Here is a 21,752-nt window from a genome sequence, read left to right on the forward strand (position 1 = left end):
GGGTGCAGCTATCTCAAGGAGCAGGACAAAGACTAGGCAGCCTTCTGGATGCTTCCTCCGTGCAAACGTCCTGTTAATTTTACTACCAGCACTGCTGGATTTGTTACTTGACTGGAGAGATAAAAAGACACAGACATTTCTTAATTTATTTTTTATTATTCCCCTACCCCGTTTCCTATTTTTCTAGGATGTGGAAACTGCTCTCAACATTGTCCGAAAAAAAAAAATAATCATGACACTGGATAAGATCTCAGAAGTGATATATATATATTTTTCAGGATATTTTGCTTGCCTTCTGACTCATAAGGGTTAGTAACATAATTTTTAAACAAAAGCTGAAGTTGACATGGTATTTTTATATCAACTATTCCATATTATTGCAAAAAGGAGAAAAAAGGCAACAAACACCCAGAAACAAGAGATGACAAAATATCGTGTTATGTATAGGAAAATGTGCATATTGCATTTTCTCACACTTAAAGCTGCTCACCAAATTCCTCCAGTTCCTGCTGACCAAGACCTCATGAAAACTGCTTCTCATCAGGCGGTTTCTGACAACTTATTTTCTGGAGCACTTCAGTATCTCCACCATTCCTATGCTGAAACATGTCCTGTGCCAAATGAAGTGAAGGTACTTTTTGGGCACCTTTGCCACACTCATGGCAGATTTTCACAAGAACATTTTTTATCAGAAGGTTTGTAGCACTTGCACTCGATCACGTTTGGGCGCAGTTTCAGAGGCAGGCTGAGCACATGACTGAGCACACTGAGATCCTGCAAGCACGGCCAGGGTTTATGGACGGACGCCCCTTTTATAGGGGGCTCGATTCCCACCTGAACACCTGATTGGTCGGGGGTCTCTGCACCGCCCAGCTCACTGGCCAATGAGAGGTCTGCATCCAGGATTGAATGGGATTGGCTGGGGTCCCCAGCCAATGGTTTGAATTCAAATCCAACCTATCATTGCTCACCTGGGGACTTGATCACTTCTACTCTTTAACAAACTAGGCTGGCCTAATTGCTATGGCCAAATTTATCTGTCCAGCTACAGACCAGCCGTGGCTGTCACACCACTCCTACCAATATGGCTTTTGCACATGTTGTGAGAGCAAAGTAATATGTAATGAATTCAGAAGGTAATTTTGCCTTATTCTTTATTCATTCATGAAGAATATTACATTTTTAAAAATATGATTCGCTACTCAATTTACAAAAAAAAAAAAAAAAAAAAAAAAAAAAAAAAAAAAAAAAAAAAGTGGAATGTTTGTATGAAAGAACTATCCAGAAAGCTGTCTGGTCCTTGTCTTGCTCCTTCAGATAGTTGCACCTAGAAAGTATTCTCCTTAAACAAAAAAGGTTCTGGTTGTTTCCAGCTCAGACAGAGTTGCAGATGAGGAGGACTGCTTTGGCAGTCTTACCGTAAAAGGAGACCATCATTCTGAGCCACAGACACCTCCTCCCTGCAGGCATTTGGATTTGAAAAACAGCCCTGCTGCCAGTGCCCCACACTGCCCATCACCCAGGCCGCCAGGGACAAGCCATGCCCCTTCCTGGAGGCAGAAACATGAAACACAGAGAGACTCAGAGCTTTGACAATGCCGAGTGCAAGCGTTCAAAAAATACATCAGTGACTTTATTTAGACTGCACTCTGGCACTGCTGTGCCAGGTCACTGCCACCACCTTCTCCCTGCAGTTACACCTCACCAGGACTCAGCTCTCTTCCCTGGGTTCATCACAGCATGGCCAGCCCACACTGCTTCCTGTGGTGCTGCTGATGCTTCTGTCTCCACATGTCCGCCATTCCCACCCCACCGCAGCTCCGTCCATCACACCTCAGCAGCTGGGTGGGCACAGGGGAGCCATCAGCTCACCCCTGACCAGCACACAGCCACAGCGGGGCTCAGGGCAGCATCCTGCCAGCACCACGCAGCACAGCTCTGCAGAGACACACTGATACATTGCATTTCTGGCCCATTATCAGTTTGAGGGCTGCCATGCTGTGTTTGGATTGCATCCTCTCTTCATGTACAGACAAAAAGGAAAGATGACCCAAGGGAGAGGGGTGGAAACTGAGAGCCTGCTGAAGGATGAGCATTTGCATCTGCTCAGCAGACCTGAGCTAAAGTGAACAAGGGTAGTGAGCAGCAGGAGATGGCATGAAAGGAGCCAGCAGAGCCATTTAGGAGTTATTCTGTCTCTGGGCATTTGTTCAGTACTGGAGCGGCCAGAAAGGAACATGGTTCCATCCCAAAGAGGCAATGGAAACCTACAGATATATTTTGGTACAAAATGCTACGTCCAAACTTTACTATGCTCCCCAAAATACCACCAGCTCCTCCCAAAAGTGCAGTGTTTTCAGGTATGTTGACCTGTGAAAAATGCAGATGCACAGGTATGTATGCTGGCAGGTAGCAGATCGTTTTTAAGGGGCTTTTATAACTTAAAGCCTTTCCCCATAAGCTTGAGTACAACTGCTAAAACTGCTGAAACTGTGGCACACAGCAGTACCAAAGGCTCACAAGGCTTCCCCTCCAGACCCTTCCCCATCCCCGTGGCCTCCTTTGGGCACTCTCCAGTGGCTTCATGGCTTTTTTGTGCTGTGATGCCCAAAACTGCCCCCGGCACTCAAGGTGAGGCCGCCCCAGCCCAGAGCAGAGCAGAACAATCCCTCCCTGGCCTGGCAGTGCCCCTGGTGCCCTAGGACAGGGATGTCCCTCCTGGCTCCAGGGCCCTGCTGCCTCAGATCCAAGGGGGCACTGCCAGGACCCCCAGGTCCTGCAGCTGCTCTCCAGCCTCTCATTCCCCAGCCCATCGCCACAGCCAGGGATGCCCTGTCCCAGTGCAGAACCCAGCTCCTGCCCGTGTTAAACCTCACATGGCTGGGATTGCCCCTCTCTGTCCTTTGTCTGGGTCTCTCTGCAGGGCCTCTCTGCCCTCAAAGGAGCCAACAGCTCCTCCTGATTTAGCTTCATCAGCGAAGTTCCTCAGTGTTCCTTTGAGCCCTGGGTGCAAAGCATTAATGAAGGTGTTGAAAGCTCAGGGCTGAGGATGGAGCCCTGCAGAGCCCCACTGGTGCCAGGCCCCCAGTCTGATGTCACCCCAGCCACTGTCACCCTCTGTGCCAGCCCCTGAGCCAGCTGCTTGCCCATCGTGTAACACTCGCTGGCCCTGTATGAAAAAAGAGCCCCAGGTGGTGTCCAGCACTCCTTTTCCATACCCAGCACTGCTTCAGCTCACATTGTCTCAATGGTCTCATATTGTTTAATACATTAGTCATGCCACATTATAACTTTAAATTTTATGGCTGATGACTAAGCTTATGGACTTTTAGTATTTCAGACTTTGAGATTACTTTTTCAAGCACAACCTTAAATCCATCCTTGGTGGCAAGCACACCTTTTGGGCACATTGTTACAGACAATGCTACTCTTTTCTTTTTTGACCTCCCAAACTCCCTGGAAATGGGCCTTAACTTGTTTAAATTCCTCTTAGGAGTAGATGAAAAATCATCTTTACAGAGTCCTTCTAACTCCTTTCAGTAATACACTTGGGCATGGCAGGTGAGAGCAGACAGTTTTGCAAGCTGAGGAAGTTCGTGGCAGAAAAGTCGTGGATCCTCAGCTGAGGCTTATCATACTTCAGCAGAGTTGAGCACACACAATCTTTGATTGCTGCTAAATGGCAACACTTTAGCCAGGCTGTAATCAGAAACAGTGCAGTGATGCAAAATCTGAAAAGGGGGGTGTGGGGATGGAACAGCTGTGATTTCTGTTTGAGTGGGGGCTGTGGGCTTGTTCTTCTGAATAAACCAAAGCCAACCATTGCCTTCCTTTTACCTGACTGCTGACGCATTGTCCTTTCCAGGTAATATCATTGGTTCTGGGATCTTTATTTCCCCGAAAGGAGTGTTGGAGCACGCCGGCTCGGTGGGACTGGCTCTCATCGTGTGGGTGCTCGGCGGCGGCGTGGCCGCCCTGGGCTCGCTGTGCTACGCGGAGCTGGGGGTCACCATCCCCAAGTCGGGAGGGGACTACTCCTATGTCACAGAGATTTTTGGTGGGTTAGCTGGGTAAGTACCCTGTCTCTATAAACTAACTGAAAACACATTTATATTGTGTGTTCGGTGTGGGAAAGCCATCTCACTTGGAAGAGACAACATTTGTCAATAGAAGTGCTTCAGCAAAACCAATCTTTCTGTTCTCTGTTAGAAATGGCAAATTGTCCCTACCCAGACCTCCCAGTGCTGTTTTCCAAGGGAAGGTGAGAGATCCTTTCACTTCCCTCACTGCCTCAAAGTCCATGACAGAAAAGAGTGATGCTATGTCCAAGTGATCTTCTGTGTGCAAGTCATGAATGATCAGGGCCTTGTATGAAAGAGCTTCACCCACCAGGGAGGCCAGGCTGGAGCCCCTGACCAGAAATAAAGCAAAGCTGCTTCCCTTACTGCAGCTGTACAGAATAACCCAGTGGTGTAAATGCAGAGAGGGCAAGTGCTAACTCGGGGAAGGATTTCTCTTTGAAAATACTATTAATGGAGTAGTGTGGCTAAGTGAGGAAGGAACAAGTGAAAGGAGGTTATCTTTTTTGTTTGAGTGTACACTTTTTCATGTATTCAACACAATAAGTTAAGCTGTCAGCCTGTACTCACAGACTACTAGAGAAGCACCAGAATGTTCTGACCAGCAATCTCATTGTGAGTAGAGAGACCATACCACAAGCTGGAGGTTTAGTTAAGAAAAATAAGCACCAGTACAGAAAACTAAAGAAAGAGTAAGGAAAAAACCCACACCAAACCAGAGTATTCCTTCTCATGTGAGATGGAAAACAAGCTTCTAACAGTTGAGCTGGCTGCTGAGCAAGGACAAATCAGAACAGGCATAACACAGGCAGTCTGTCACCCTGTCCCAAAGGCTGTCCTCTCGTGCCACACAGCACTGGGCACAGCCAGCATTGCAGACATGCCTGGTCACAAGGTGCATTTCAGATGCTTGTCAAGCTTAAGCCATTGCCTTAGGCTGGTTCATGAGGTCTGTGTTCCTTTAGTTCATGGAATCTCTCCTCTGACTGCTGGCCTGTTTTGCACAGAAAATTACACTGACATCACAGAACAGACTGAGGCAACAACATCAGCTGGGTTAACCAAATCTCAGCTCCACTCAGGTTTGTTCTCTCATGGGGGCAGGAGCTGCCCAGCAGAGCTCCTGCTTCTCCAGGGCACTGCAGCAGGCAGGCAGCAGCTTCCCTATGGCCTGCTCACAGGAACAGGGTCTGCAGGCAGGGACAAGGGAACTGAGAGCTTAGAACCCCACAAATCATCACAAGTCCCTGGAACATCACTGTGAAGGAGGCCAGAAACATGAGAGTTCCACAAAACCAAAAGAATTGTGCTTTCTAGGGGAGAAAATGAAACTACCTAGAAATCAAGTACAACTAAACCTGGCTTTGAATTGCTCCTCAGCTCCCTCTGCCTTGTCATTCAGAGAACTTGTCTGGTCCCTGCAAACACCAAGCCATGCATCTGCTGTGACAAACTACACACCAGTTTATTGATCCCTACCCACATGTACCTGGGGACAGCCCTACCCACATGTACCTGGGGACAGTCTCACCTCCCAAGGCAGGAAATGCACAAGCAGTATCAAAAAAAGCACATCTGAAGGGAAGTAGTGCTCCCATTCTTCCTGTGTGGAGACTTTAGCTCTTCTCTCAAGAAAAGAAACAATCCCACTGTAATGACAAAGGGTTGCCTTAGGCAAAAGCCATCAGGTAGGTTTTGATGAGGGCTTTGGCCATATTTTCCAGTAAAGCCAAGCTGGGGTCGTGCCCTGCTGAACTTTGCTGAGCCACCACCTAAAGGCTGCAGCTTTGGGGAGCTCTGACAAGCACCTTGAGCTTCCACTTGGGAGTGTCCATTCACCACTGGCACGTGCACAGGTGGTCTGAGCTTAAAGGGGCCTGCACCTATCCCCTGAGATAAAAAACACTGCTTCTGTCTTTTGATTTAATCCTTCTACAGCCAAGTACATCAAACTCAGCACACCAAATTTCCCAGTGACCAATGGGATGGTTTGGTGTATTCACAAAAAGGTGTTTGTAATAAGAGCACATGCTGTACCCACCCAGACCACAACAACTCCACTTCTGTTGTCTTGTCCCTGTCTCCCCAAATCCCCCCATTTATTATGTTTTCCTGCACAGATATAAGGCACAGAGAAATACTATCTGATTGTAACATGCCCCAGCTTCTGCATCTGGCAGTATTGATAGCCGGATGCAGAACTTTTTATTAAAAAAGCCACATTGCTGGGTGTGCTGTAGGTAGGTAAATGGAATAACAGAGGCAGGGCAGGGCCAGCTCCTGAGCTGGCAGGAGCTGACACTGCAGAGCAGCAGCCCTGCACTGAGTGCAGCTCAAGGACAGCAGGAAACACTGCTGTGGTGTTCACACAGTGGTGATGATGGCAAATCTTGGCTGGGGAAAACCCTGAGCAGAGACACTCCCCAGCTCCCCTGTCCAGGGGAGAAGGAAGAGGTGAGCAAGAGTTGCAGTATTACTGAGCTCTGGTCTGGTACCAGAGAAAGACTTCTGCTTTCGTGTCTATTCAGGAACCATTTGGGTTTTAAATAGCATTTGTGTGTGAGCACACTAACTGCAGGGAGTGTGCCACAGCCTGTGCTGCAGGAGCCCCTGAGCACAGCTCTGCTGCCGTGCCTATGGGCTTGCAACATTACCCCAAATGATAAATAAAATACTTAATAGGTATTCTTGCAGAAGACAGTGAATAAATCAGCTTCATGAAAAACCCTCCAGAGTGTTTCTGACCAATACAGCTTTTTCTGGATGCTCAGCAATAATGCTGCAGCTAGCAGAGGCTGGTGACTGGACATATGTCCTTATCAAAATCAGTCAGCGGAGAGGTTTTGACCAAAGCTTCGGGAAGTGTCACTCTAAACTGCAAGTATAACATGCTTCAAATATACTTCTGTGTTACTTTTTTTGTTATTGCAAAATTTTGAATTTTCCAAAGGCAGTAAGTCTTTCAGCAATGTAGGATGGCATTAACAGTATTCAAAGTGGCTCCAACTTAAACCAGTTCAGTTTTTCCTGAACTGTACTAAGGTGAGTTGTCCTATAGCACCTGTTTCAAACTGTTTTCTTTTGCTAATGATGCACAAGTGGGGTACAGTGGAATTTTATATTTTCACAGGCTGCTTTGAATCCTTAACACACCTAATGTGAGATCCCCGTGGAAGTATAGGCACGTCCCAAATTTGAGAACCAATTTCACCAAGTCCACTAGACAATTTAGGAACCAGACAAAACCATGTCGTTCATTTCTTTGAGGAAATTAGTATGCAGAGGTATCTGCAGAAAAATTCCGTTTTGGTCCAGGGATGACTGTCACCTGACATGAATGCCACACCTTCCCAAGAGCAGCACATGGTACCACCCACTCCAGCCTGTTTCTGAGACAGAGATGGGCTCTAAGGAGACTTTATCTCATTCATACACACACTGATGGGACCATGTGCTATTGCCTCAGGCTCAGCAACCAAACACAGCCAGGCCATGCAGTCAGTAGCTACAATACAGGCAGAGAGGTTCTTTTACCAGCTCTTTCACCACCAGCACACGCAGGAGCTCTGATTTCTCATGCAAACTCCAGTGTTCAGAAAACAACCCCAACCAAACAACCAAACCCAACAAAAACCGACCATACCAAACTGAAACCAAATGACATCATCCTTTTTCCTTACATTCAGTGGTCTCAAGCCTGTAATAAAGATTTGATCACTTCTCACTGAGCAACAAGAGATTTAACTTCTCTTATTTTTGTAATCACAGCTAGTAACTGCGAAAGGCTGTAGGATGGAGTTCCATCTCCAGTGCCATAGCTCAGCCCTCAGGGCAATAATGCTGCCACTTTCCATCTGAAGAACAAAGTAATTCTGAGTGTGCCCTGCTGTGTTGTCCCCCTGCCTCATGCAAAACATCATCTCTCCACAAGCCATTTGAGTCAGGACAGGCACTCCCAGGCAGCTCCAGGTCCTCATCCTGCCCTGGCAGCTGCTGGCACTGTGACAACATGGCATGTGCCACTGCTGCACCCTGGCCCCACAGCTGGTTCTTTAGGGATGTGAATATGACCTGAGTGATCAGCATGGAGATCTTTTTCTCAGAAATAGGTTTTAATAAAACTTACCTGTAGAAACATGACAAAAGTGGGCCTACACCTCAGACAAGTTTCTTTCTTGTTTTACTGCCATCTCTCTTTTGAGCTTCACATTTGACAGTGTAACTTTGTCCCCCTCTGCTAAAATTATGCATTTGCTTTAATTTGCATTATTAATCTTGCGTTTCAATTCCATGACTGTCATGAACAATCCATTCCCATTAAATCATATTCTACCCAATACCAGCCACACCACACTCCGTACGACAGCAGAGTGTCTTGGTTTGGCAAGACAGGTATCTGTCAGGGAAAACTGGAGTTTCCCTTGGAATGGAGAATGTAAAACCCCGCTTTCCTCCAAATTATTACTATTTTGCAATTAGGAGCTTTCAGGCAAAAATATGGGAATAGGAATAACAGTTGTTTACTAGGAATATTAAAAGAAAGAAAAAAACACAAATACAGTAGTACCAAAAAAACCGCAAACAAGCAAACAAGCAAAAATCCTAGAAAACCCTGACAGAGTCAGAGATACAACCTGACACCCTGCTGTCAGTGTGTTTGAACAAGTCCAAATAAATCCCCCTGGAGTGACAGATGTTGTTCTGTGAAGTAGAGATGATCCTGTAGAAAAAAGGGTCCAGTGCTGGTGAGATGGGTCCGGTCTTCCTCTGGGAATCCAGTGGAAAATTGGCTCCCGTTGGTGTTTGGGATTGCTGGTTCTATCTCAGTGGAAAGGCTTTGGCTCCTCCCACTGGGTGGAGCATCCCACAATGGGATGAGGTGATGTTATCAGTCATGTGAGAGGCCTTCAATGGCCCATTCACAGGGGATGTCCCTCGAAGGAGGATGGGTGGAAGAGGATAGAAGAACACTATTTCCCAACCGATTTCAACAGATGAAAATACAATACACATTTTTTGCTACATTTTTCAACCCAAGACACAGAGAAACAAGGGCAAATTTTGCCTGAAATAGTGTTTTCAGAGTCATCCTCCCCTCTGAATGTTTTACACAATTCTCAGTGGACATAATTCATGTGGGTGAAGATAAATGACAGGAAAAGCCCAGTAGCCTCTGCAAAGGCCCTGCCAGTTGAGAACCAGCCATACAGAACACCTTGACCTCAGGCAGCACCATCAGTGTCCTAATCATATTCAGCAAATTATTATTGGAGTATTTAGGTCCCATTTATTCTTCAGTGCGGACCAGCTGAGTTAACTCAGCAAGCAGGATCTGCAGAGCTGTCCCAAGCTGGGTACATCACCAACATCACCAAATAACACAAAGCAGTCCCTGGAGAAAACTGCTCTGAACCACAATGAAAAAAATGTTAGAAACTGGGGGGAAGGGAAACAAACTGATTCACACAACAAAATAAAGAGGGAGAAAAAACCTGCTGAGTTTATTGTAAAAAACTCCAGTGCCAGTTGGGAAGGTACCCAGCTCTTACATTGTTCTGGTTTACCAAATCAACTGTGGTAGACAAAAACTGCCCCATACTTCTCAGAAGCAAGAAGGCAAAGTGAGGGATGGGACTGAGAGACATTTCCCAGCTCAGCTGAGGAGCACCCAGCAAGCAGAGCTGCCTCCAGGTTAATGACACAGAGAGAGGCTCCCTCAGCCCTGCCAGATTTACAGGGCTGGAAGCAGGGAACACATGGGGTGGGTGCAGCCCCTGAAGAGCAACCCAAGTAATATAAAAATTATACTGTCTTATTCGAAAATATAATTTCAAATCCTCATTTGTGCATCCCTACACATTATATTTGTGCATGTATGTGAACGAATGACTGTCTGTGTATCTGTGTGTGCATATACATGGCAAGAAAAACTTCACTTTCTTGCAATGATTACTTCTCACTACAGAAATAATTATAATTCAAATATTTTTAAAGACTAACCTGATCCACTGCTGCCTTTTAAACTTTTTTTTTCTTTTGCACAGAATGAAAACCCAAAATATCTCACACTTCATATTTGCACAATACCTCATTGGGTGCAATCACCTTAAGATGGGCAGCCAGCCATCACAAAATACTGCAGCACTAATCTGCCCTGGCCCGGGTTGGAGAGCCAGCCCCAGTGGTGACAAGGAACCCCCAGGGACCAGCAGGGAGCTGCCAGCAGCCCCAAGAGCACAGCTGCTGCCTGTGGCTGAGGGCCCTGCCAAAACCCTTCAGAGGTGCTCTCAGTGTAGGGATTACTGCCTGTGTGGTGACAGGGCAGTCCAGGAGCAACAGAGCTTCTTTCACCTCAACAAAGAGTCAAATCAAAACATGCCCACTGGTCATAATGCTTGCTCTTCCACACATTCCTAAACCATGCTTTGCTTCACAGTGTTTCATTTAAAATACAGATTGTGCTGAGAACATGGGAAAAGGGATGACTGTTCTGTGTGACCAGGGTGCAGGTGCTCAGCCCTGGTGTGTTGTGCACAGCTGAGCTCCTGTGTGTTATCTCCTCCTGCACAGCACCAGCACTGCTTTCCTGTGCTTTTCCTTGTCTTTCCAGGTTTCTGCTGCTGTGGAGCGCAGTGCTTATCATGTACCCAACTAGTCTGGCTGTCATTGCATTGACCTTCTCAAACTATGTCCTGCAGCCCGTCTTCCCCAGCTGTATTCCCCCCTATAATGCCTCTAGGATCCTCTCCATGGTGTGTTTACGTGAGTATTTGCTTCTTGCACACACACAAATCTTGCCCTGGTTTTACAAGGGACCACTTGAGGGGCCACTCCAGCCAGGCTGGGGTCAGGGCCACAGCTCCAAAGGCCGGTGGGGAGGTCCCAGGAGAGGCACTGTCACTGCTGTGGGATATTCTGTCCCTCTCCACTTGCCTGCAGCGAGTGCAGTGGTCTGGAGGGGGGCACAAAGACGCCCCAGGCCCTGTGAATCCGGGGGAAGGGGTGGCAGGTGAGCATGTGGGATGGGACAGTGCTGTGCTCCCTGCAGACCCATGGGCACCTGGCACAGGTGACCCACCACCCCTGGAGCCCTTCCCCTTCCTGGGCTTCTCTCACCTTCTCGAACGTGAGTGAGCAGAGGGCAGTGTGCAGCCAGCTCCACTTTAGTCACTTCTGGAGCTGGCAGAAGCAAACCTGAGCTCCAGGACTGGAGACTTCCACTGTTTCTGTGAGGAGGCAATGGTCCTTGCACCCCTGAGCACTACTCAGGCACAGTCCCTGGAGCAGGGGAGAGCCCCAGCTGGCAGCACCCAAGGGCTGGTGGTGCCAGGGCCGCCCCTGCAGCTGGGAAAGGCAGAGCTGCTCTGCTCCCTCGTTACTGGCCACACTAGAGCTCCCTGCAGGAATATGAGTGTGTTTTTCAATACTTTGACTGTATGTTCTTGAATAAACATAATTTATTTTCACTGAATTCAGTCTTTTGCTCTCCAGTCCTCCTGACCTGGGTGAACAGCTCCAGCGTGCGATGGGCAACGCGCATTCAGGATATATTTACAGCAGGAAAACTCTTAGCCCTGACCCTTATCATTATTGTGGGCTTCATACAGATCTTTAAAGGTACTCTGTGAGACTCTAACATTGGTATGGTGCTGTTGATAGACTTGATTTTCCCCAGTTACTGCAATGTTTCCTCCTTACAAACTGACCTGAAGGTGTGCTGGGTTTTGCCAAGCTGTGGAATTGCATACTGGCACAGCTGAGGAAAGTATGACACAAGGGAGAAATCAGCTGTATCCCCTTAGAAACCTCCCTTTCCAGCCCACCTCATGGGATTTGATAGAATAAAGGAGAGCAGCTCACAATGTTTTGGAATAGTTACTTAAAATTTTTAATCTGTTGTGCATTCCTTGAATTTGAAGTCCTCTGCATGTAAAATGAATGAGCGATGCTTTGCCTAGGGCAGGAAGATATCTGATTCATTCCAGGCACTAGTCCAATTTCTTACAAAAAGTCACTTATAAGATTAAACATAGGTGAAAAATATCCCACTGATTCACTAGTTATTGGAAAGCCAAAAGCACAAAAGACTATCATATTTTTATCCTGTATATGATGAGTCAGATAAAGGACAAAGAAAGATGACATTGACAAAGAGCAGAAAACTTGTTTTCCCAGTGGCACTAGTCCTACAGTCTTGACAAATCTTTCAGGCCCATAGACATTTGATTTTCAAGGATTTCTACTAAACAACACCAAACCCTTGTAAAAGAAAATTGCATTAAGAGCAGGTGGGAGTTTACACTGCCAAGGATCCACCCTCAGACAGTGCAGGTGACAAAGGGTCTCATGAGCTGCTGCAGCACAGAGGGTGGCCAAGGGTGCCTGTAGAGCACGAGCTGCCTCACCAGAACACTGTCCTGCATGAAGTACTGCAACTGCTGTGTCAGCCCATGGTGATGTGAGCAGCATGGAGTCTCAGTCCCAATAAAGAATAAGTAATAAAATGACCTATTTTTAAGTGTGTGAGGTGGGTAGGCGTGGCCTAACATCTGGCTCTCTATGCAGGAAACTACAAAGAGTTGACACCAAGCAATGCATTCAAATTTTGGATGACTCCATCCGTGGGACACTTAGCATTAGCTTTTCTTCAAGGGTCCTTTGCATTCAGTGGCTGGAACTTCTTGAACTATGTAACAGAAGAGCTGGTGGATCCCCGCAGGCAAGTACCCACTCCCATGGCACTCCTCCTGAAGAGCTGAGGCACTGGGGCTCTCTGCTGGTGTTGCTGCTTTCATAAGGTGCTGCAAAGTCTTTCCATGTCTGTGGGACTGGCCTTTCTAAAGGAGAGAGAGTTTTGTTTAACACAGATAGCAGGCAAGTTACAGAAACACTGAAATTAAAAAAATATTGCAGAAGCTATGAACTGAATCAAAGCAGCCTATAGACAAGGCAATGTCTTTATGTCACCATTCAATCATATTCAGTCTTCCACAGCAGAAAATTAACCATAGGTGAGATATCGCACAAGTATCTACAGGCACAATCTTCTTTGTCATAAAAAAGTTGAATTATCCTGGAAGTTGCTTTGCTTTTTCACCCAAAAGTCTCCCACAGACACCTGAAAGAGAAGATTGGTTGTGCAGTGACAGTGGCACTCTCTGCCCCAGCACAGCTGTGGGTGCCAAGGCAACTTACACTGGGTCACTGCTGCTCCTGGGAGTGGGAAGGGCTTGGAAAGATTGTTCATAAGCACGCTGAGAAGGCTGGAGGGAAAGGGAATTTTAGTTCAGCAAAGCTCAAATGTTTCAACATTCCTGAGTAAATAAAGTGGAATGATGAGCAGCTCTTGGAGCATTAGTTACTTCTGGGCATCCAATGCACACAGCAATTAAAGAGGAAGAAATGTCAGCTATTACAGCTTGGCTGAGAGTGACTCAAAGCTGCAGCCTTATGAGCATCTCTGCACACCAGTGAGTGGCAAAGTGTACGTCCAGAGATCTCGGCAGGAATGGAGGAACTGTGGAAATGTGTTTCCTTAATAAACAACAATATTTTGAGGGACCACCACAATTTCAAAGCTGAATAATAAAAAAGTTATTCTTTAAAGAAGGTACATATGGCCTTAGCTGAGAAATAAAGAGAGAATGCAGCAAATGGCCTTTTTTTTAAATATTGTTGTAGCCTTAGTGGCGAAATTAAAGTATTAAAAAAAATTGGATAACCAAAACCACCTCCTACTTTTACTAAATCTATTCAAATTCACAAAGTTAAGCATTCTTTCTAGAACCTTTTATTTGAAATCTGACACACAGAGAAAAATGCCTTATGTTAGATACAGAAGAGTTCAGGTGTGCACCTCTAAGTGGATTGGAGGTCAGGTACCTCTGTGCTGCTGCACGTTGCCATTGTGTGACCAGCCCAGGTTTATGGTACACAATGGGCCGGGCACCAGTGAACAACAGGATCCCCCTCCTTTTCAGAGCAGGCAAAGGTAAAGCAAAGCAAGATGTGTTATTCCACCACGGTGCCTGCACCCGGGGCTCTTGTGAAACGGATGTTTCATTTTTCAGTAACAGCTTGTGCCAACCCCAATCAAGAGCCCAAAGGGAGCTGGTGGCACCTTTGTCCCAGGACGCTCCCTGCAGAGGATTTCACAGCCCTTTCAGCCTTCTCTCCATGCAGTGGGTCAGAGCTGATGGGAGCCCTGCTTCCCCCAGCGAGCCCACCCAGCTGAGCACCCTGGGCCCCACACAGTGGTTGTAGTCTTGCTGTGCATGACTGTAATTTCTTATCTACCCTCCTAATTCTTTTATTAGGAACCTACCTCGTGCCATATTCATATCCATCCCATTGGTGACATTTGTGTACACGTTCACCAACATTGCATATTTCACTGCCATGTCACCCCAAGAGCTCTTGTCCTCCAACGCTGTGGCGGTAGTAAGTAAACCATTCCCTGGATGTATAAAATACACTTTGATTTCAGTGCTGTGCTTTGCAGTGTATTTCAGTTTCTCTGCCTTCTGTTGCTTTAGACATTTGGTGAAAAGTTACTGGGCTATTTTTCCTGGGTTATGCCAGTCTCAGTGGCCCTATCTACATTTGGAGGAATAAATGGATACCTTTTTACCTCATCAAGGTTAGATGGAGTACAATTTTATGACCATTATCTAATTTGGGGAGGGGCTGTTTTAATTGCATTTGCTAGAGAAATGCTAGCTAGACATTTTGGATGTTGTAGAGCATGAGTTTGTTGTTGGGTGTGTTGGATACAATCAGTTATGAATTATTCTGTTTCAAACCAGCAAATGTAATATTAAATCATGAAATTTCTTGCAAATTAATCCTCTTGAGTTATTGAAAGTGTTTGCAGGTGTGGAATAATTCACAGCAAGAGCCAAACACAGCTTTAGCATGGGACCAAAGTAATTTTTTACCAATAAAGTTGCAGTAGCTCACAGCTAAACTGTGCTTTGCTCAGAGAGGAGTTTTAGGGCCTGGTGCTGTACTCAGTTCCAGGCGTTTTCATGCCCATGCTGGAAAATCACCTTTCAAGCAAGATACTTTTCTTGCATACTGCTGATAGTTGGGCCAGAATCTGTAAAATCTGTAAGATTGCAATCAATAAAGTCTGTTTATAATAACTGACCTGTCTGAATTGAATTTAGAAATTATGAAGTTTTTTGAGGAAGCAGCTGAAGTACCTTGGGGAAGTTTTTTATCCCAGCCCTTTCATGGGTATGATGCAACAAATCAGAGTCCATATGTAACAGGCTATACACTTAGAAGTGCTAAGGAATATCAAACCTTATCCAACCCCCCTTTGACACTGTAAATGCCCACACAGCTTTCAGAGTATTCACCCCTCACTGGGTAAGGAGACCACGCTGGCCAGCAGATAGTTCTCAGAGGTATTTGGGCATCTCAGGGCAGATCTTCTCCCAGGTGACATTAGCTATTAAAGGCCTTGTGTACTGGAGGGTTTAGTTTAGACACCTTTCCCCAGGGGCACAGTCTCAGTTGTCTCTGCAGCTGCAGCCACAGCTCCCTTCCATGGGAGGACCAAAGCAGGTGGTTGAGATAAGAGGTGTGCTATGACTGGGGACTGGAGAGGCTGTTGCACACCCAGTGGATTCATCATTACTCCTCTTATTTCCAGGTTATGTTTCTCTGGTGCTCGAGAAGGCCATTTGCCAAGTTTGCTGGCCATGATCCACGTCAAGCGCTGCACGCCCATCCCTGCCCTTCTCATCTGTGTAAGTTACTGTCCCTGCTCCCTCCCCAGCCTGCTTCTAGAAACAACAAACCTCTGAGAGAGGAGCTGGAAAAACCCTTGAGAGGTGGTTTTAGGCCAGAAGAGGAGCAGTGGGTCACCCTGGATTGCAGCTGGTAGGTGCCAGCTGAGCTGCTCCAACTGCCCCAGAGAGAAGCAGCCTCCAGCCTCGGAAATAATTCCTCCTTCTCCCAATCCCCTTGACACCTGAAGGGCTTCCCTCATAACCTGAGTTGCAGTGTAAGCTCATTAACTCTTGTCCTGCAGCAAAAGATAGGGACTGTCTTTTGAAACAGGGATACTTCATTTAAGAAAACACAAGCTCCTTAGACCAGTTTTGCCTGCTTCCCATGAGCATTTGGAAATCTCCATGGTCACTGCTAATCCCACTCAGGCAACTTTGCCTTAGGTCCTGCCACCAAAGCCAGAGATATGGTGGGTCCCAGGGACAGGACAAAGTGCTCCTAAATTACTTTCAACAACCAAGACATCTTGTGAGGGGTAGTCAAGCAGTTCTCTGAGGACCACAGGTATTTCCTTCCACAGGCCAAAAAATTAAGTAGGGACAATGATTGCAGTGGCCCTGAGTAATGCCTTGGTGAATGGCAGACATCAGGCAGATGAGAGGTCCCCTGCAAAGATCAGACACCCCAGGCCAGCTGTGAGGAGGGTTGGGCTGATCCAGGGGCTGGTGTGATCCCATGGGAAAAAGATTCCACTCACTTTTTGGACAGTATGAATTTCCACAATACTAATGACTAAGGGAAGTCATTATTGAAACAAAGAGCTTCATGTGCTTTTACCAGTAGAGAAATTTGAATGCTTGATAGGTTTTACAGTGGCATAAGAGATGATAAAGAAGAAAAGTATTCGCATTGCTGCTGTCCATGGCTACAGGGCCCAAACAAAGGAATTCCCCAAAGAGCATTTTCTTGAAATCTTGGCTGCATCAATGGCTGCCAACTGCAGATTTGCCACTGATGTCAAAACCACGAGGGTTTGACCGCAGCTGCACTAGAAAGATGCAGATTTACGTCTCCTGACTCTAACAGCAATTCTGGCACAATACACCCATACAAAATTTCACCACATAAGCCTCCTGCTCATTCCACTTTTATGACAAAATATGCATCTTTTAAAGCATTCCTGGGGCTTAGTGCCTCATCACAAACATCTTGTCTATCGAAGGTTTGGGGTAAACTGCCCTGGGCAGCCTGGGATCCTGTGTTCTACAGGGGCCCATGAGGCAGAACTCCTTTGTCCTTTAAGGTACCTCAGCTGAAACAACAGGCTGGGTGTCAGAGGCTGTTCCTCTGTGAACAGCCCCAACAAGAGCAAGCTGCCTGTGGGGCTGAGTGACCCATGCCACACCGTCCCCCTTGAATCACAGTGCAAGTCACAGAATGAGCAGGGCATACTAATTCATCATTTGAAGGTGTTTCACTGCAGCTCAGGGCACATAAAATACTTCTAGGAAATATTTATTTCTTAATAAATAGAAAGATAATAATAGTACAGTGTAGGCAGCTACAACAGCAAACAGGCATGCACTTTAGGCAAACCTAATGAACAGATCAGGTTCCTTTTCTCTTCTATTGAACCACAACTAGCACTCTGCATGGAAAGAAGTTTGTTTGTACATAAAGAACGGTTATTTCAACTCTACCAGTGAGACCTTTATTTTTACTGATTTACTATTTTACTCCCAAAAATCAAGGGGCCAAGATAAATGTAAAATTTAGACTGCAGTTTCTTTGCAAGTGGGGAGTAGCTGTCCCAGCTGTGTGGCTGTGGCCAGGCCATGTAGAGGGCAGCACCCCTCTTCAGCCACAAGCCCTTGGGGATGACACCCACACTGAGTATATCTGACACATCAGTGTCACCCACACACGGAATCTTGCCTCTCTCTGTGATGCCTTGGGAGGGCTGACCTGGAACAGAGACTGGACAGAGATAAGAGAATAAAGTAGATATTTATTAAAAGGCCTCTAAGACCTTGGGCAGTACAAGAGCCTGGCCAGGGCTACACCCAAAGTGGAACCAAAATGGTCTCACACTTTTATAAATTTTGGTCCATTTGGATATTGTGTTTAATTGTCCAGTTACAGCTTCAGATTATGAAGTCCCATCCTTCTTGTTTTGTCTCTTCAGTTCACTGTTGTTTGTGCTTTTGGGCTTAAAATCTTGTACTTGTTGTTCTTGGTCTCCAGCAGAAAAAGGATTTTTTTGCCTCCCTGCTCTGTGAAGAGAACTGAGTGACACTGAATGTGAAGCTCAGAACTACACCCCTAGGCAGCACAGAATCTGAAATACATGAAAACTAAAACTTAAGGCATCATTTCCCCCCTTTAGAGGCTTGACAAGGCCTTTTCCTTGTCGTTTCTATTCTAAATATCTAGTAATAATAGGTATTCAATAACAGGTAAGTATCTAACAATAGTAAACAACTAGCAATAATAAACATTTAACAATGATAAATAATAATAAACAAGTATCTAACACTAGATAAATAACCAGTCCCTCCAAACCCCTCAGTGGCAGTAGAGTTGTACACACACATGGCACAGTGCACACTTCAGGGGAGAGCAGTGACCATGTTATGTGGCAGCGACACAAAATGGTTCCAAATTTAAATCCATTTTGTGGTGAGACAGTTCAAGGTGTTGAAATCCCCCTGCCAAGCCTGCAAGGCTTTGAATAGGGAAATGGAGGGACCAATGATGTTTTGTTGTGGTGGTGCTTAATTCCTGGTGCTGGAGGTGCAGAAAACCTTCCCTCCTGGGAGGAATTTACTGTCAAAACAGCTAATTAAGAAAAAAGGGACATAAGCAGAGAGCCTGGATTAACACAAATCAAAATCTTGAGCACTGTCTGGAGGGATCTGGATATTTAGTTTCCCTCAGGCTCTGGGCTCCAGCAGACAGTGCTCACTGGTATTTTGTGCTCAGGTGAGTGCTCAGCCCCTGTGATACCAGAGTGGGATGGGAGCTCAAGGAGCAGTGCCCTGGCCCCCAGACCAGCTCTCCTGGGTCTACAGTATTGATGCCTTTTTCCTGGTCCTAAAATCACAAGCTAGACACAGTTAGGTGATAAAAGAGATCGTTTATAAAGGCGATCTAAAGGATCACCTTTATAAGGATCCTTAGGTGCACAACTCGCTAGGTGGAAAGCGATGAAGATGCACACGTAACATGAAGTGCATACAATTCTTATATATTCAGCAAATCAGCAAAACTGACAAGAATCTCCAGTTAGAAGCATAAATGATGAGATAATTCCCCCTCAGCTCAACCCCTTCTGAATCCTCCCCCGATCCACTTAGACAGGAGCTAAACTTCTGTCTTGGTTTGTCAAGACAGGTATCTGTCAGGGAAAACTGGAGTTTCCCTTGGAAAAGAGAACATAAAACCTCCTCCCTCCAAATTATTATAATTTTGCAATTAGGAGCTTTCAGGCAAAATATGAGAATAGGAGTAACAGTTCTTTACTAGGAATATTAAAAAATATAAATGCATGAATAAATTAAAAAACAAAACAAAACAAAAAAAAAACAAAACACAACCACCAAGTGAACAAACAGAAGTCCTAGAAAACCCTGACGGAGTCAGGAATACGACCTGGCACCCTGTCAGCCAGGGTGTTGGGAGCAGTCCAAATAAGTCCTCCTGAAGCAATGAATGTGGTTCTGTTGGAGTAGAGATGATCCTGTAGACAGGTTCAGTGGTGGTGAGATGAGTCCAGTCATCCTCTGGGAATCCAGTGGAAAAGAGGATGATCTGGGGTCCCTGTGTCCCCATTTTTATCTGGGTAGGGAATGGTTGTCTCCTCCCCACAATGGGATGGTGTAATGTGTCATGGCACTGGTGAGCCTTAATGGCCCATTAACAGAAGATATCCCCCAGAGGGTGGACAGCTGATGAAAGAGATAAGAAACATTGCCCCACCTGGTTTAACAGCTGGTCTGTTATCAGAGGGCATCCACCCCCCTCCATCCTGGAGTTACAAGAGATAAAGAAAAAAGAAACCCTCCCCCAACTGCTTTCTACAGATAAAATAGAATACACCTTTTTTTTTTTTTTTATATATATATATATAAAACCCAAGACAACTTTGTAAATGAAAATGTCTCTCGGAGAGCTGGTTTCAAACTTGGCTTCCCAGATAATCTAAACTTGGACCCTCAGCTTGGAGACACTGAGGAATTTATTTTGTCTTTCTATCTAATAGAGTAGGTAAAAAGCTAGCTACAAATACTATAATAGGCTACAGTGCTACAAACTTATGTGTACAGAATATAGAGAGTATATAAAAGCAAAAAAGGTGAAAGTCAATTCAGTATCAGTATAAAGCAGACATAGAGTTCAAAAAAGCAAGCAAAAGCATGGAAATTTCCACCATCCATCTGCCAGTTTCCAAGCATTAGTAATGCTCGTAAGATTGACGATGCTGATCAACTGTGACACAAGCCAGCAGGAGAAAGGGCAAACCTCTAATTCTTTATAATATACAGAGCACCTGCAACAACACAGAGTCTGAAACACAACTTGTTAAGTCTAGGAAACCCTTTCACCTGGTGTCCTAAGCATGAGGCTGAATAGCTTTGAAAATACTTAACAGAAAAAGGTGGAGTGGAAGCTGAGCCAACCTTCCCAGCCCTGCCTGCCTAATCATGGGCAGCAGAGACACCTATGCCAGCACCCCAGGGTATTATAAACAGATCATCTGGTCTCTGGCTTCAGCATGCCCCAAATCACTGTAAATAACCATTTAGCCCCAGCCCTGATGGCACAGCTCAGGGATAAAGAACAGAACCACAGCAGGCAGCACATGCCCAGCAGGTGCCACAAACAAAAGGATTTGTAATACTTTAATGGGATTTTTGCTTGGTTTTGTTGTTTTTAAGCTACCTTTTCTAGTAATGGCTGAAGCAGGCTGTGCTCCTCTCTTTGCAGTGTTTGGCCACACTTATCATCATGCTTGTTGGAGACACATACACGCTAATCAACTACGTGTCATTTATTAACTACCTCTGCTACGGAGTGACAATTATAGGCCTGATTGTTTTACGCTGGAAGAAACCTAAAATCTTCAGACCTATCAAGGTGACACTGTTAAAGCTGTATTTCTTGGTTGCAATAGTGATGCAAAGAGTGGGATGGGAACACCTCCCAAACCATGTCCCAAAGTCCCATTACTGTAAAAGGAGGATGCACAGGCAGATCTCTTGTGGCCTTGCTGGGATGGGCAGAGAGGACAAGAGTGCTACAGGGAAGGGGGGCACAACCTGGGGGGTCTGAAGCCTGCAGCCCACCACAACCAGTCAGCCACTGCTGTTGCTCTGCACAGTCGTGCTCTGCTCTGCTCTCTCCTGGTAGGTGAACCTCCTCATCCCCATCACTTACCTGGCGTTTTGGGCATTTCTGCTGATCTTCAGCTTATACTCTGAGCCGGTCGTCTGTGGGGTTGGACTAATTATCATTTTAACCGGAGTGCCAGTGTTTTTCCTGGGAGTCTACTGGAGAAACAAACCAAAGTGTGTAAATAGGCTAATAGGTAAGCCAGCACTCCGTGCCTCGCTGCCCTCCCTGCTTACACTCTGACACGCTGGCACCACAGCAGCCAGGACACTGCCTGTACGAGGCTGGCCCCCTCCCAGCCATGGGCAGCCCATGGGCACAAGGTGGCCAGGCAGTGCTTTTCTTTGGGCAGATGTTTTGCTCACTCCTGGGTGCATTTGCCTCCTCTCCTGCCTCTGTGCCCATCTGTTCAGTTTGCTCCCAGCAGCCTGTCCTGTGGCAAATACACCAGGGTGTCACTCCACACACACAGAGACCACATGAGCAGTCACAAAGGGACTCAGGAGTTTGCCTGACCTTTGCCCACTTCCACTGCACCACCAG

At 46.1% G+C, this 21,752-nt stretch overlaps 1 protein-coding gene across 1 annotated transcript in view; it reads left to right on the top strand.

Moving 5' to 3' along the window:
- Positions 1 to 21,752, top strand: part of SLC7A10 (solute carrier family 7 member 10) — a 42,151-nt gene that overhangs the window by 18,412 nt on the left and 1,987 nt on the right. The window contains exons 2-10 of the mRNA XM_063410571.1: positions 3,866 to 4,070; positions 10,690 to 10,841; positions 11,571 to 11,696; positions 12,645 to 12,798; positions 14,396 to 14,519; positions 14,615 to 14,718; positions 15,739 to 15,835; positions 20,805 to 20,954; positions 21,228 to 21,405. Coding sequence (XP_063266641.1) covers positions 3,866 to 4,070; positions 10,690 to 10,841; positions 11,571 to 11,696; positions 12,645 to 12,798; positions 14,396 to 14,519; positions 14,615 to 14,718; positions 15,739 to 15,835; positions 20,805 to 20,954; positions 21,228 to 21,405 — 1,290 coding nt within the window. The remainder of the gene's footprint in view (positions 1 to 3,865; positions 4,071 to 10,689; positions 10,842 to 11,570; positions 11,697 to 12,644; positions 12,799 to 14,395; positions 14,520 to 14,614; positions 14,719 to 15,738; positions 15,836 to 20,804; positions 20,955 to 21,227; positions 21,406 to 21,752) is intronic.

The sequence above is a fragment of the Prinia subflava genome, chromosome 13, assembly GCF_021018805.1.
Source record: "Prinia subflava isolate CZ2003 ecotype Zambia chromosome 13, Cam_Psub_1.2, whole genome shotgun sequence".
NCBI classification, from domain to species: domain Eukaryota; kingdom Metazoa; phylum Chordata; class Aves; order Passeriformes; family Cisticolidae; genus Prinia; species Prinia subflava.